Source organism: Vulpes vulpes, chromosome 8 (assembly GCF_048418805.1).
Source record: "Vulpes vulpes isolate BD-2025 chromosome 8, VulVul3, whole genome shotgun sequence".
Classification (NCBI taxonomy): Eukaryota; Metazoa; Chordata; class Mammalia; order Carnivora; family Canidae; genus Vulpes; species Vulpes vulpes.
Window position 1 is genome coordinate 4,314,359 of NC_132787.1, and position 14,127 is coordinate 4,328,485.

Sequence of the window (14,127 nt, forward strand, 5' to 3'; positions counted from 1 at the left end):
AGAGCCATGAGTTCAAGCCCCATACTGGGCATAGAGTTTACTTAAAAAATAAACAAAAGAAAGAAAGAAAAGAGAGAGAGAGAAAGAGAGAAAGAGAGAGAGAGAGAGAAAAAAGAAAAAGAAAAAGAAAGAGAAAAGAAAAGAAAAGTTAGTTTATGATAAAATCCAGGTTTCCAGCTTGAAAAATTGTTTTACTGGTCCTACTTCTCACCACATATAAGAAAATTAGAAGGTGTTACCTTTGCATACATATCCAAACTTCTATTTATTTTGGAAGGGGCGGTTTTATAATACTGAAGTTTCATGAGATCTAAACTATTAATTACCTACATAATTGTTATCTATAAATAAGACATCTTGAGGGGCGCCTCAATGGCTTAGTTGGTGAAGTAGCTGACTCTTAGTTTTGGCTCAGGTCATAACCTCAGGGTTGTGAGACTGAGGCTCATGTCAGGCTTGCAATCAGGATGGAGTTGGTTTGACATTCCCTCCTTCCCCCTCCCCATTCCCTGGCCCATGCATGCACTTTCTAAAATAAATTAATTAATAAAATCTTAAAAAAAAGAAAAGACATCTTGAAACATTTGCCTGAAAGAACTCCTTATTTAATAGAAGACACTGGTAACATAAATTCTATGCCCATCCACCTATCTTGCTAAATATAATTCCATGATCACACGTTATACAAGCTAATTACTGAAAATATACATTAAGATATAACTACTTTTTTCTTTAAATATTATTTATTCAGGAGAGGCAGAGAGAGAGAGAGAGAGAGGAAGAGACATAAGCAGAGGGAGAAACAGACTCCCTGCAAGGAGCCTGATGCAGGACTCGATCCTGGACCCCAGGATCACACCCTGAGCCGAAGGCAGACACTCAATTGCTGAGCTACCCAGGTGTCCCAAAATATAGTCACTTTTAATGAGAATCCTAAACCTGAATATGTTCCTAGGAAAAGTATCCAAGAGCCAATCCATAAGTAATCCAATCCAGTATTTCATTATCTTTCCATGAAGACTAGATCCTTGGTATATCCAATCAGAGATTACATCTTTAAATTTAGTTAAGAAACAGACTAAAGAATATACTCCCCCCGAAAAATCACTGAAGTAAATTAAAACCACCATTCCTCACTCTATTTCACAGATATTTTACATCTACTAACCAAACTATTCTTTTTTTTCTTTTTAAGATTTTATTTATTTATTTATGAGAGATACAGAGAAAGAAGCAGAGAGAGAAGTAGGCTCCTCGCAGGGAGCGTGATGCAGGACTCAATCCCAGGACCCCAGGATCACGACCTGACCCAAAGGCAGACACTCAACCACTGAGCCACACAGGTGCCCCACTAACCAAACTATTAAAAAAATGAGAAATCTCAGTAAAAACAAAAATGAATAGTGTTACCGGGAGAAACAGAATTCCAATTGCTTCTTCAGACATTCTTTTAGGTCTTCTGCAGAAATTGCTGAACTGCTTTCTCCTAAAATTAAAAAACAGAGAAAGAAGTTAATACCAAATTATCACAGGTAGTAAACATTACATATTGTACTCAGAATATGTCACAGAGTATGAACAAATTAAAATTCACAACAAAACCGTATTATTTTTAGAATTCAGCTTAACTGAATTATAACAAAGTCAAACTAATTTCAACCTATCCTTTCTTTAGATAGATTTCAGATCAGTTTAAAAATTATTTTATCAAGTAATGAACACAACACTATTATACTGAAGGTACCTGGCTACCCTACTGTAAAACACTACCTTAAATACTTTAAAAATGTGATAACTGGGGATCCCTGGGTGGCTCAGTGGTTTGGCGCCTGCCTTTGGCCCAGGGCAGGATCCTGGAGTCCTGGGATCGAGTCCCATGTTGGGCTCCCGGCATGGAGCCTGCTTCTCCCTCTGCCTGTGTCTCTGCCTCTCTTTCTTTCTCTGTGCCTCTCATGAATAAATAAATTAAAAAAAATAAAATCTTTAAAAAAAAGATTTTATTTATTCATTATTCATTTCAGAGAGAGAGCACCCAAAGCAGAGGGGAGGGGCAGAGGCAGAAGGAGAGGGAGAGATAGAGGGAGAAGGGAGTCTGAGGCAGGGCCAATCCCAGGACCCTGAGATCATGACCTGAGCTGAAGGCAGACACTTAACCATCTCAGCCACCCAGGTGCCCTTTCTTATATTCATGTTTAATGAAGTTAATCTAATACCTAATACTGCTTTGAATCTTGAGTAGTAAGACAAAGTAGTAGCAAAATCAGGTGCAAAATGTATATATTTTTATATGCATTCTTTTGTATTTAAAGGAAATTAGCGCTTAGTCCCTAATGCTTTTTAAGAAGATGACAAATTACATGCTTTGAGTCTATAATGTTTTGTGTAAGATTGTAATAAAAAAGTTCTTCAGGCTTGAGTTCTGAAAGAAAAAGTCTTGTAATCTGAGTTTAAATAACTGAAAGCATAGAGGGCTGTGAGAGTTGATTTGATCCTTTGGATGTTTGTTTTAAATATTCCTGGGAAGGGACGTTTGGATAGCTCAGTGGTTGAGCATCTGCCTTTGGTTCAGGATGGGATCCCAGTCCGGGATCAAGTCCTGCATCGGGTTCCCTACAGGGAACCTGCTTCTCCCTCTGCTTATATCTCTGCCTCTCTTTTTGTGTCTTTCATGAATAAATAAATACAATCTTAAAATAATAAATAGTCCTAGGAAGATATAGTGCTCTACAATCAAGAAGTGAAAAGAAAAAAAAAAAGAAAAATGAAAAGAATAGGGTGGCCTGGGTGGCTCAGAGGTTTAGCGCTGCCTTTGGCTCAGGGCGTGATCCTGGAGACCCGGGATCAAGTCCCACATCGGTCTCCCTATATAGAGCTTGCTTCTCCCTCTGCCTGTGTCCCCAACGTGGGACTTGATCCCAGTCTCCAGGATCACACCCTGGGCCAAAGGCAGGCGCTAAACCGCTGGGCCACCGGGGCTGCCCTGAATAAATAAGATCTTAAAAAAAAAAAACAACCAAAAACACGTAAGAAGCATACTATTTCTATGTATATGCAATCCTTCTAACCGGGCTGCCCTTATTTTTTTTTTTTTAAGATTTTATTCACTGGGATCCCTGGGTGGCGCAGTGGTTTAGTGCCTGCCTTTGGCCCAGGGCGCGATCCTGGAGACCCGGGATCGAATCCCACGTCAGGCTCCCGGTGCATGGAGCCTGCTTCTCCCTCTGCCTATGTCTCTGCCTCTCTCTCTCTCTCTCTCTGTGACTATCATAAACAAATAAAAATTAAAAAAAAAAAAAAGATTTTATTCACTTATTCATGACAGAGAGAGAGAGACAGGCAGAGGGAGAAGCAGGCTCCACACAGGGAGCCCGATGTGGGACTCGATCCTGGGTCTCCAGGGTCAGGCCCTGGGCTGAAGGCGGTGCTAAACTGCTGAGCCATTCAATCCTTCTAATACAAAATCCAACCACCTCAATGTGCTAGCTAAATATGAATAATAATTTCACTTTTCAATGTCATTACAGGAAACTTATTAAAATATCAACTAGTTGCCACATTACTAAAACCAACTCTATGTTTAATATACCCAGTGATCAGGTATATTATGACCACAAGTAGGGAGGAGAATGTACCACCTTAAATTATTATACGGAATATCACCTATGCCATTTCAGAAATCAATTTAGAAGCTGACAAAACTTAGAAATCCAGTCCAAATATTTATAATAAGTAAGGAAATTGGAGACAAAGGTTACTGTATCTTGACTGAAGTCACAGAACTAAGCAGCAATAGAAAGACTACTCGCTATTACATTTTTAAAAATTTATTATTTTTTTACATTTATTTTCCAAAGTGATCCTTTATTATTATTTTTTAAAGATGTTATTTATTTATTTATTCATCAGAGACAGAGACAGAGTGAGAGAGAGAGAGAGAGAGGCAGAGACACAGGCAGAGGGAGAAGCAGGCTCCATGCAAGGAGCCCGATGTGGGACTCGATCCCGGGTCTCTAGGATCACACCCTGGGCTGAAGGCGGAGCTAAACCACTGAGCCACCAGGGCTGCCCCAAAGAGATCCTTTAAATCAGAAAAATCAAGATAGGTAGTTGGGGTCTATGGTCCATTTTTAGTTTCTTTATATCTTATCCATTTTAAGTCCAAGCCAAGTACTTACCCTTGTTAATTAAATAAATGTGAAAAAAATTTCACAAGTTGAATTGTAGTAGAACAATGTTTTTAATACAGCCATTTTCTCAAAATTAATCCCTGCAATTTCACATTTATAAATGCATTTCATACTAACAAAAGTAACGGGAAAATTGACAACTTGCATCGATCCCAATTAATCAATGCCAAGAAACTTGGGCTCTCTGAAAAATTGTAACATAGGTCTCTTAACTATATTGACTATTTTTTCCTTTTATCTTTAATTTCATATTATCTTTTAATAGGATCTTTAAATACTCTTTTCAAATCACAATTTTCACATTTGCCACTTGAAAGCAGATTTATAAAAATAACCTAGTATTTCAATAACACACAGTTCTCTTCAAATAAAACAGAGTGATCAATGCCAAAGGTTTATTAGAACAATAAATGATAAACTGTAAGGGGAAAAACACTAGTGTACTGTATGTTCATTTTACCAATAAAAGTATAAAGTTTACCAGAAACGTCATATATTTGGTAATTCAGATCTTCTGGCCCTAAAATCATCCCATCAGTTGATTCTTCAATGCCTATAGTATTTCTGGTGGTTTCGCAAGATGAATACATTACTTCATATTCTTTACACATATCATCTGAAAGCTCTGTATTACCTGTATTAAAGAAAACATACTGAAAGTAAATAGGAATTCTTTAAATCCTATCTTTAGGAACCCTGGGCACTAGATCTTCTATAATAATAATATTTTAAGGAATCTGATCAGTTGGGAAAATGTCCACATGGTTGTAGTAAGAGTTTTCTTCTTGAGGGAGATAAGTTTACCATTATGGTCAAGCTAAAATGATTAACAATAGTTTAAACTCATATAGCGCTATGTACTAACTCTGTGCAGCTTCATGTACTTTTGTTCACTTGATTCTCAGAAAATCCTATGCCAAAAGTAATTATTAATGTTTTTATAGAAGGAAAGGAAACAGGCACAGAGAAGTTAAGTTATACCCATAGTTAAACAGTGAGTAAATAGCATTGCCAATGATGGTATATCAAAACTAATTTATAACTACCATATCATGAATGGGTTAAATGCTAGACCGAAAGATAGAGCTACTATTTGAAATTAGTGATAATCCATTCATACTAAAAATAAGTAAGAACTGTGTACAAACTACATGTTAAGCATGTATAAATATATTTAATCAAATAATCAAAAGATATACCCCAAAGTTCTATAAACTGGTTTGGTTATATGTTAAACCAAAATATGATTTATACTGATGAAACATTTAGGACTTACCCTCAGGATGAGACCCTGATGTGGCTGCTGTTTCATGCCAAGAGCTTTCAGTTCCATGAGTTACTTGAGTGGCATCCGTATTTCCAGGAGGAATTTCTTGCCATACTTTGGCATTAGGATTTAAACCAGTTCCTTTAGATGTTACCTGCTAAATAATCAAAGGATCTATTTTTAAATTTTAAAAGCACATTAAAATTATAAATTTAAATAATGACTTTTATTTTAAACGTGAAAAAAACCCCAATAATACTAAGTAACTTAATAATAAGTATTAAATTATATTTTAAAATTTTGGGCTCATCTTGAAAATCAATTTTTTTTAAGGTTTTATTTATTTATTCACGAAAGACACACAGAGAGAAGCAGAGACATAGGTAGAGGGAGATGGGGAGCCTGATGTGGGACTTGATCCTAGGACCCTGGAATAACAACCTGAGCCAAAGGCAGATGCCCAACCACTGAGCCACCCAGGTGCCCCGAAAATAAATCTTTTTAAGGAGACGGACTTGAAATGTACATATATAAAACTTAGCTACCTATACAACAAAAAATATTATCCCTGTTAACAATTAACATAAAATGCTGCTTTATCCCAATCTACTTACAAAGGTCATAAAATTTATTCAGACTATTCAACTATCTTTGGCATTATTGTGTATTTACAGCAAATTGAGTTACCTAGAAATATTTTCCAGAGAACGTAATTTTTATTGCCATCTATGCTGTGACGAGAGACCTTTGAGTCTGAGTGATTCTATCACTGGAAATTTTTCCCAAGTCAAAAACAGTAATCTGGTTGACTCAGTAGAGTATGCAACTCTTGGATATTGGGGTCACAAGTTCGAGTCTCATGTTAGGTGTATAGATTACTCAAGATCTTGAAAAAACAAAACAACAAAACAGCAATCTTTTTTTTTTTAATTAAAGATTTCATTCATTCATTCATAGAGATGCAGAGAAAGAGAGAGGCAGAGACACAGGCAGAGGGAGAAGCAGGCTCCATGCGGAGAGCCCGACATGGGACTCAATCCAGGGTCTCCAGATCACGTCCTGGGTTGCAGGCGGCGCTAAACCACTGCGCCACCGGGGCTGCCCCAAAACAGCAATCTTGATGCCATTGTTTTACTTGAGTTTTGAGTTTCCGCTACTGTGCAGTTAGCTGGACCAACATGACTTATATGTATGATGAATCAATGAAACATTGTTTCCTTGTTACAGCTTGTAATATATTTTTTGATTGCTTCCTTTTATCAACTGAATCACAATTTTGGAAAAAGGAGAAAGTTGAGATACAATGTCCTTTTCCATGTTAAGGTTTATTCACCTCTTGGGAACAAGAGCTGGGCCTTAAAATGGTGGTGGCAGTGGGCAGTATTTTATCGTTGACACTGTTCAGAACTGTCAGTTATAGGATAATAACAAGTATAGCCCTTTTAGTTAATTTCATTATTGTTATAAAATTCTCTACAGATAATATAGCCCCCCTTTTGCCTTTACTAGGGCAATACCCTCCCAGAACCTTACCTTTGCAGCTAAGCTGATTTTGATTTAATAATTTACGTATAGCTTAATTTCTGACTGATAGGAGAGAACTGTCAAGAGCTTGTGATAACCTAGATGTCCTATGAGTGAACTGCGTTTAATTTTTAAAAAAATTTTTTAAAGATTTATTTGACACAGAGTGTGCACTAGCAAGGGGAGCAGGAGAGGAAGACACAGACTCCCCACTGAGCAGGGAACCCCATGAAGGGCTCAATCCCAGAACCTTGGGATCCTGACTGAGCCAAAGGCAGATGCTTAATTGACTGAGCCACCCCAGTATTTAATTCTATAATAAGCACTTTAATAGAATAAAACCTATATATTTACAAACTTACCCCTTCATCACTTTCCTCAATTCTGAAAATACTACTTACGTCTCTACCCAAGGGAATGGCAATTAACAAAGACTACAATTCTCAGAAAGAGAAATCAATTTCTGAGTCTTGATAAACTCAATGAAAGAGTAAAAAGATTCATTTAATGAATAAGATTTGTAAGTGAAAAAGATACAGCAAACGGGCCACATAGCTACTAGAAATACCCTTAATTTATATAGTTGTTATGCAGAGTAGTATGTGGCTTTAATAAAGCAAAATAGAATTATTCCAAGGTAGTTAATAATTATTATCTAAACATACAATGGTTGAAGCTCTAGATCATACCTGAATTCAAAACCCAGCTCTGATATTAACAAATGTATGGTCATGGGAAAACTTAACTCCTCTCTCTCGATTTTTCTCAACTATAAATTGTGGTAAGAAGTCTGTATTTTAAGAACCAAAAAAAAATTTTTTTTAAGTTATTATTTATGAGAGAGAGGGCAAGAGCAAGAGAGCATGAGCAGAGCAAGAGGGAGAATTAGGCTCCCCGCCGAGCAGAAAACCCGATGCCAATGCTGCTGATGCCAGGGCTCGATTCCAGGACCCTGAGATCATGATCTGAGCCAAAGGCAGACACTTAACCGACTGACCCACCCAAGTACCCCCCAAAAATTCTATCAATAATGGAAAAGCAATTAACACTCAGTATAAAACTTCATGTCCTTTTTTATAAGGCACATTAGTTTTGAACAGAAGATGATAAACTCTCAAGGGTATACTACCAATCACTAATGCATATCAAAAAAATTGCAAGGTGAGGTTAAAAGTTAAATATAAACTATTATGTCACAGAAAACTCACTTTGAAGAAACAGGTACTAATCACAAAAGATAAACTGAGAACTACAGAATAACATACATAGAACTCCAACAAAAAAACCATCTAAAATAAATTAATACTAGGAAAATAAAATTCTAGAAAAAATACACATATATGCACACAATAGGAAAATAAAGTACCACTTAGCACTTATTAGATTAGTAAAGCACTTTAAAAATTCCCATATCAGCATAAAATTTACAAACTCATTCTTTAATGGAGACTGTATAAAATGGTGCACCTCATTCTTACATATTAGCATTATTTATAAGAGCCAAGAAATGGAAATAACCCAGACGAGGACTAAAGGAAATTATGACACACTCACTAGGTAAAGCATTACACAACCATTCAAAATTTTTTTTTTTAATTTTATTTATTTATGATAGTCATCACAGAGAGAGAGAGAGAGGCAGAGACATAGGCAGAGGGAGAAGCAGGCTCCATGCAGGGAGCCTGACGTGGGATTCGATCCTGGGTCTCCAGGATCACGCCCTGGGCCAAAGGCAGGAGCTAAACCGCTGCGCCACCCAGGGATCCCAAGCATTACACAACCATTCAAAATTATAAAAATACATCACCATATTTTATAAAATCTAAAGAGGAACTACTATATCAAAGAAAAAACTGTTATTTATTAAACTGTGACATCGAATATCATTAAGATGTATCCCAATTTCCAGAGAAATTATAATGTGCAACAATGTGCATCAGAGGATTGATGAAATATGAAACCATCAAAAATGGAAAATGCTTTCACAAAATGAAGTGAAAAAAACCATAATCACCACAATAACAAAAGCAAATATGTGAAGCAATTCTGTGGGCTAGGAATTAGTACTTTTGAAAAAATTTTATTTACTCATTCAACAGAGAGAGAGAGGGAGAGAGTATAAGCAGGGGGAGCTGCAGCAAGGGAAGGAGAAGCAGGTTCACCATTGAGCAGGGAGCCCCATGTGGTGGGGCTCAATCCCAGAACCTGACCTCAGCCGAAGGCAGCCACTTAATCAACTGAGCCACCCAAGCGCCCTGAAATTAGTACTCATATTAGTATCTCCCTTTTCCAGATTATCCCATATGAGAAATAATATATCCAATTAAAGACACACAGAGATTAAGTGGAAGTATTAACCACAAATGATTATAGTTCACAGATTATTACAACTGCAAAAAAGTACATAAACATGGTTATGGGCTAGAGGGGGACATGATCTGCTTCAATAATCAGGGATTTTTTTTCCTTTTATAAAGCATTCCGTTAAAATGTTACCTTAAATCTGAGTCATAAAAAAATATAAAACTGAAAATAACCTTTTTTTCAAACAGCATAAATGTTACACTGTGTAGTACATTAACATCAAAAATTATTTTATGCATTTTGTGCCTGTATATATGTAATATATACATTTTAGTTTTAACCAGTCAATATTTATTAAGTTTACATAAATGCTGATGACTTTCTTTGGACATCATTCTTTCTCACATTTCACACCTTTCTTGTGGAATCATGTTCCTTCTCCCTCAAGGACATAATTCACTTTTTTTTTTTTTTTAAGATTTTATTTATTTATTCCAGAGAGAGAGAGAGAGGCAGAGACAACATAGGCAGAGGGAGAAGCAGGCTCCATGCAGGGAGCCTGAGGCGGGCGGGACTCGATCCTGGTCTCCAGGATCACGCCCTGGGCCAAAGGTGGCACTAAACCACTGAGCCACCCAGGGATCCCTCCTTTTTCCTCAAGTCAACTCTTAAAAGTTGTGGTACCTTGAAAATGCCTTTATTTTTACCATCTACCTCTGTTGTATAAAGAATTTTTTTTTTGTATAAAGAATTCTTACTTGGCAAATATTCCCTTTCAGCAAATTTTTTTTTTTTTAATTATTTATTCATGATAGACAGAGAGAGAGAGAGGCAGAGACACAGGCAGAGGGAGAAGCAGGCTCCATGCCAGGAGCCCGACATGGGACTCGATCCCGGGACTCCAGGATTGCGCCCTGGGCCAAAGGCAGGCGCTAAACCGCTGAGCCACCCAGGGATCCCCCTCAGCAAATTTTTTTTAAAAAGATTTTATTTATTTATTCATGAGAGAGAGAGAGACAGGCAGAGGGAGAAGCAGGCTCCATGCAGGAAGCCTGACGTGGGACTCGATCCCGGGTCTCCAGGATCATGTCCTGGGCAGAAGGCGGCGCTAAACAGCTGAACCACCCAGCTGCCCTCTTCATCTGTTTCTAAGATGAAATTAACTTGTCCACTAAATTTCTAAGTAGTTGTTGTTGTTGTTGTTGTTCTTCTTCTTTTTTTTTTTAAGATTTTTATTTATTCATGAGAGACATAGAGAGGCAGAGACATCGGCAGAGGGAGAAGCCTGCAGGGAACTTGATGTGGGACTCCATCCCAGTACTCTGGTATCACAACCTGAGCTGAAGGCAGACATTCAACCACTCAGCCACCTAGGCGCCCTTCTAAGTTCTTTTCTTAAAATAATTTTCATTTCCAAAATGAAATCTATCTAATGGTTTTTGTCTTCTTTCCTTCCTTTTCTCTTCCTCTGTCCGTCCGTCCCTCCCTCTCTCTTTCTTTCATGGAGAGAGAGAATCTTAAGCAGGCTCTATGCCCAGTATGAAGACTGATGCGGGGCTGTATCTTATAATCCTGAGATCATGACCTGAGCTGAAATCAAAAGTTGAATGCATAACCTATTAAGCCCCCAAGCACCTCATTTCAGTATTTTCCTTCAAGCATATAAAATATTCTAATTTTATAGTCCATATTTGATAATTACAATTAATGATTGTAATTGTAATCCTTGAGGGGTTGCTTTTGTAGTATTATTTCTGCTAAACCATGCTCATTATGACTCTCACATGCTTTATGATTTTATATTGTAAGCCCATTTTCCTTGGAATTTTATTTATGGGAATATTTTATTTTATTATTTTATTTATTTTATTTTATTTATTCATGAGAGACCCAGAGAGCGGCAGAGACATAGGCAGAGGGAGAAGCAGGCTCCCTACAGGGAGCCCAATGCAGGACACAATCCCAGGACCCAGGGGTCACGCCCCAAGCCAAAGGCAGACGCTCAACTGCTGAGCCATCCAGGTATCCCTATTTGTGGTTAATTCTTAAGATTATGTTTAAAATGTGCTTTCTAGGAGAGGACTGTCTTCCCTCTGCTAGATGACTGCATACTAAAATTACAAATCTGGTATTAATTTTCAACGTGGGTTTTTGTGTTTTTTTGTAACAACACATAATGTGAATTTTTGCTCTACGTTGGGAAAAAAAGCATCTGTGGTTAAAATTATTAGGGAAGACCCCTGCCTTACCCATCCAGAGCCAAAGCTAAAGCTGACAAGTTTCCTTTTCCCTGGGAAAGTTTGCCTTTTTCCCCCCTAGTTTACCTTGTGTCCTATCTCTAAGCACTGCCAATTAAAACCAAAGCTCTGGGCCACTAAGAACCAACAGATGACCTGCTTACCTCTTTGGATGAGTATTACTTGATTAATTTTGGTCTGATGATTTCATTTGCTTTCTTGACAAGCTTAAAGTTCTGCTTAAAAAAAAAAAACAACTTTTTTTTTTAAACATTTTTTTTAATCTTTATTTATTTATGATAGTCACAGAGAGAGAGAGAGAGGCAGAGACACAGGCAGAGGGAGAAGCAGGCTCCATGCACCGGGAGCCTGATGTGGGACTCGATCCCGGGTCTCCAGGATCGCGCCCTGGGCCAAAGGCAGGCGCCAAACCGCTGCGCCACCCAGGGATCCCAAAAAAAACTTTTAAAAAAGATATTTTAGGGCAGCCTTGGTGGCACAGCAGTTTAGTGCTGCCTGCGGCCTGGGGTGTGATCCTGGATACCCGGGATCGAGTCCCACATCAGGCTCCCTGCATGGAGCCTGCTTCTCCCTCTGCCTGTGTCTCTGCCTGCCTCTCTCTCTCCCAATAAATAAATAAATAAATAAATCTTTTTTTAAAAAAAGATATTTTAACCAATATTTTCAGTTGTTATCCAGAACATCTAATTTATAATACTCCTTAAAAAAATATCAATATTGTCTCAAAGAAGCTAAATTTATAGTTAATTTCAACAACTGAGAGACAAGTACTATATAACAACAACAACTTTATTCTGCTACCCAGGAATCACACAATTACTGGCCCCAATTTCTTCATTTTTAAAAACATACTACCTACTCTACCAAAATACCTTATAGTTTTTACATACCTTGGGCACCTGATTTTATTTTGTCCATTACGTCCACTCTCCCTTCTATTATTTGTACATTCCACTATTTTGCTAACCACTATAATAGGTTATTTAAATGTGTTCTAAAGCTAGGTAGCGGCCTCAAGGAAGGCAGAAACTAGGTCTTCCTGCTCTATATCAGCTACCAACACAAACCAGGCTGAGTAGATCTTCAACTCTCTACTTGAATGAAACAGTAGAGGCATAAGGGCAAAAAGAATTTTTAGCAAGTTTCCTTACTCTTCAGAGGTGCTACAAGATCTGAGTTGATACAATCTCTCTTTTTTTCATGTGGACTGAGTTTAAAATGGAAGTCTAATGTTGAAGTGCCTTTCTTTTTTTTAAAAGATTTTATTTCGGGACACCTTGGGTGGCTCAGCGGTTGAGCATCTGCCTTTGGCCCAGGGTGTGATCCCAGAGTTTCAGGATCAAGTCCCACTTTGGGCTCCCTGTGAGGAGCCTGCTTCTCCCTCTATCTACATCTGCCTGTCTGTCTGTGTCTCTCATGAATAAATAAAATCTTAAAAAAAAAAAAAAAGATTTTATTTATTCATGAGAGACACAGAGTGAGTGAGAGGCAGAGACACAGGCTGAGGGAGAAGCAGGCTCCATGCAGGGAGCCCGACGCGGGACTTGATCCCAGGTCTCCAGGACCAGGCCCCAGGCCGAAGGCGGCACTAAACCGCTGAGCCATCTGGGTTGCCCTCTTCTTGTTTTTTTGTTTCAGGGCTGCTAAAAGCTTTTATAGTAACATCAAAGTAAGTAACCAAATGCCAAACCATGCAGCAGAGCAAACACATCTCTCAAAGTAGTGCCATTTAAATAATCACAGCAACATCTTACTTTAAAGATATTAATTCACAATACTACATCAACCATAATTAGCTTAGGGAGGAAACCAATTAGTTTTTTTACAGCACCAGGTGTAGCCACCCTCTCACCCAGGTACCAAGATACTATTTAAAGGTAGCCACTTAACTGACCCCATGAATTTGCAATTTTAGAATGCGTATCATCTTTACATTTGCCACTAAGTAGACACCTGAACAATGTCTGCTATACCAAAAATATCTTACCAAGGATTTTTATTAGTCAATATTTAGGATCCACCTAGGTAAATTAACAGAAAGGTAATTTATTCAAGGACAGTGTCACTGCCATTATGTCACTGAAAAGGCTGAAAATAGGTGCAAAGATAACATCACCCAAAATAATGCTGACGTGGCTTGATGAGGAAATCCCTATCCCTGCCACAGACAAGTGCTAAATGCCAAAATTCAAATCCATTACCATGCCAGGACCAAAGTCACTTTTTCATTAGGAACTTAACCTTGACACCTCCACTTAAAGGTGACCATCTCTACTTCCGCTCCTTCCTGCAAAATCGAAAGTTATGAATAGAACCCTCATTTCCTTACACTGTGTATTTTCAAACAAAAGTGATCTATGGGTGTGTCTGACTAGTGGCTCTTAATGTTATTTAAGATGCATCCATCTAGATACAAGAGCATCTGGGAATTTGAATTCTGACTAGTACAACACTGCAGAGGCCTACACTGCAGAGGCCTGACTCAATATGGGCATTTCTGCAAATATAGAAAGCTACTCAAAAATTGGGGGCTCCAAATATGACAAATACTCACTATTAAAGAGACTGAGGTTGATATTTAAGATAC

General features: G+C 37.9%; 1 protein-coding gene across 3 annotated transcripts in view; it reads right to left on the reverse strand.

The window, feature by feature from the left end:
• Positions 1-14,127, reverse strand: part of LARP4 (La ribonucleoprotein 4) — a 72,507-nt gene that overhangs the window by 43,713 nt on the left and 14,667 nt on the right. For 2 of the 3 annotated variants that reach the window (XM_026000314.2, XM_026000316.2), the window contains exons 2-4: positions 5,464-5,611; positions 4,669-4,821; positions 1,411-1,486 (exon numbers count right to left, since the gene is read on the reverse strand). In XM_026000314.2, coding sequence (XP_025856099.1) covers positions 1,411-1,486; positions 4,669-4,821; positions 5,464-5,611 — 377 coding nt within the window. The remainder of the gene's footprint in view (positions 1-1,410; positions 1,487-4,668; positions 4,822-5,463; positions 5,612-14,127) is intronic. The other variant, XM_026000315.2, reaches the window with a different exon arrangement.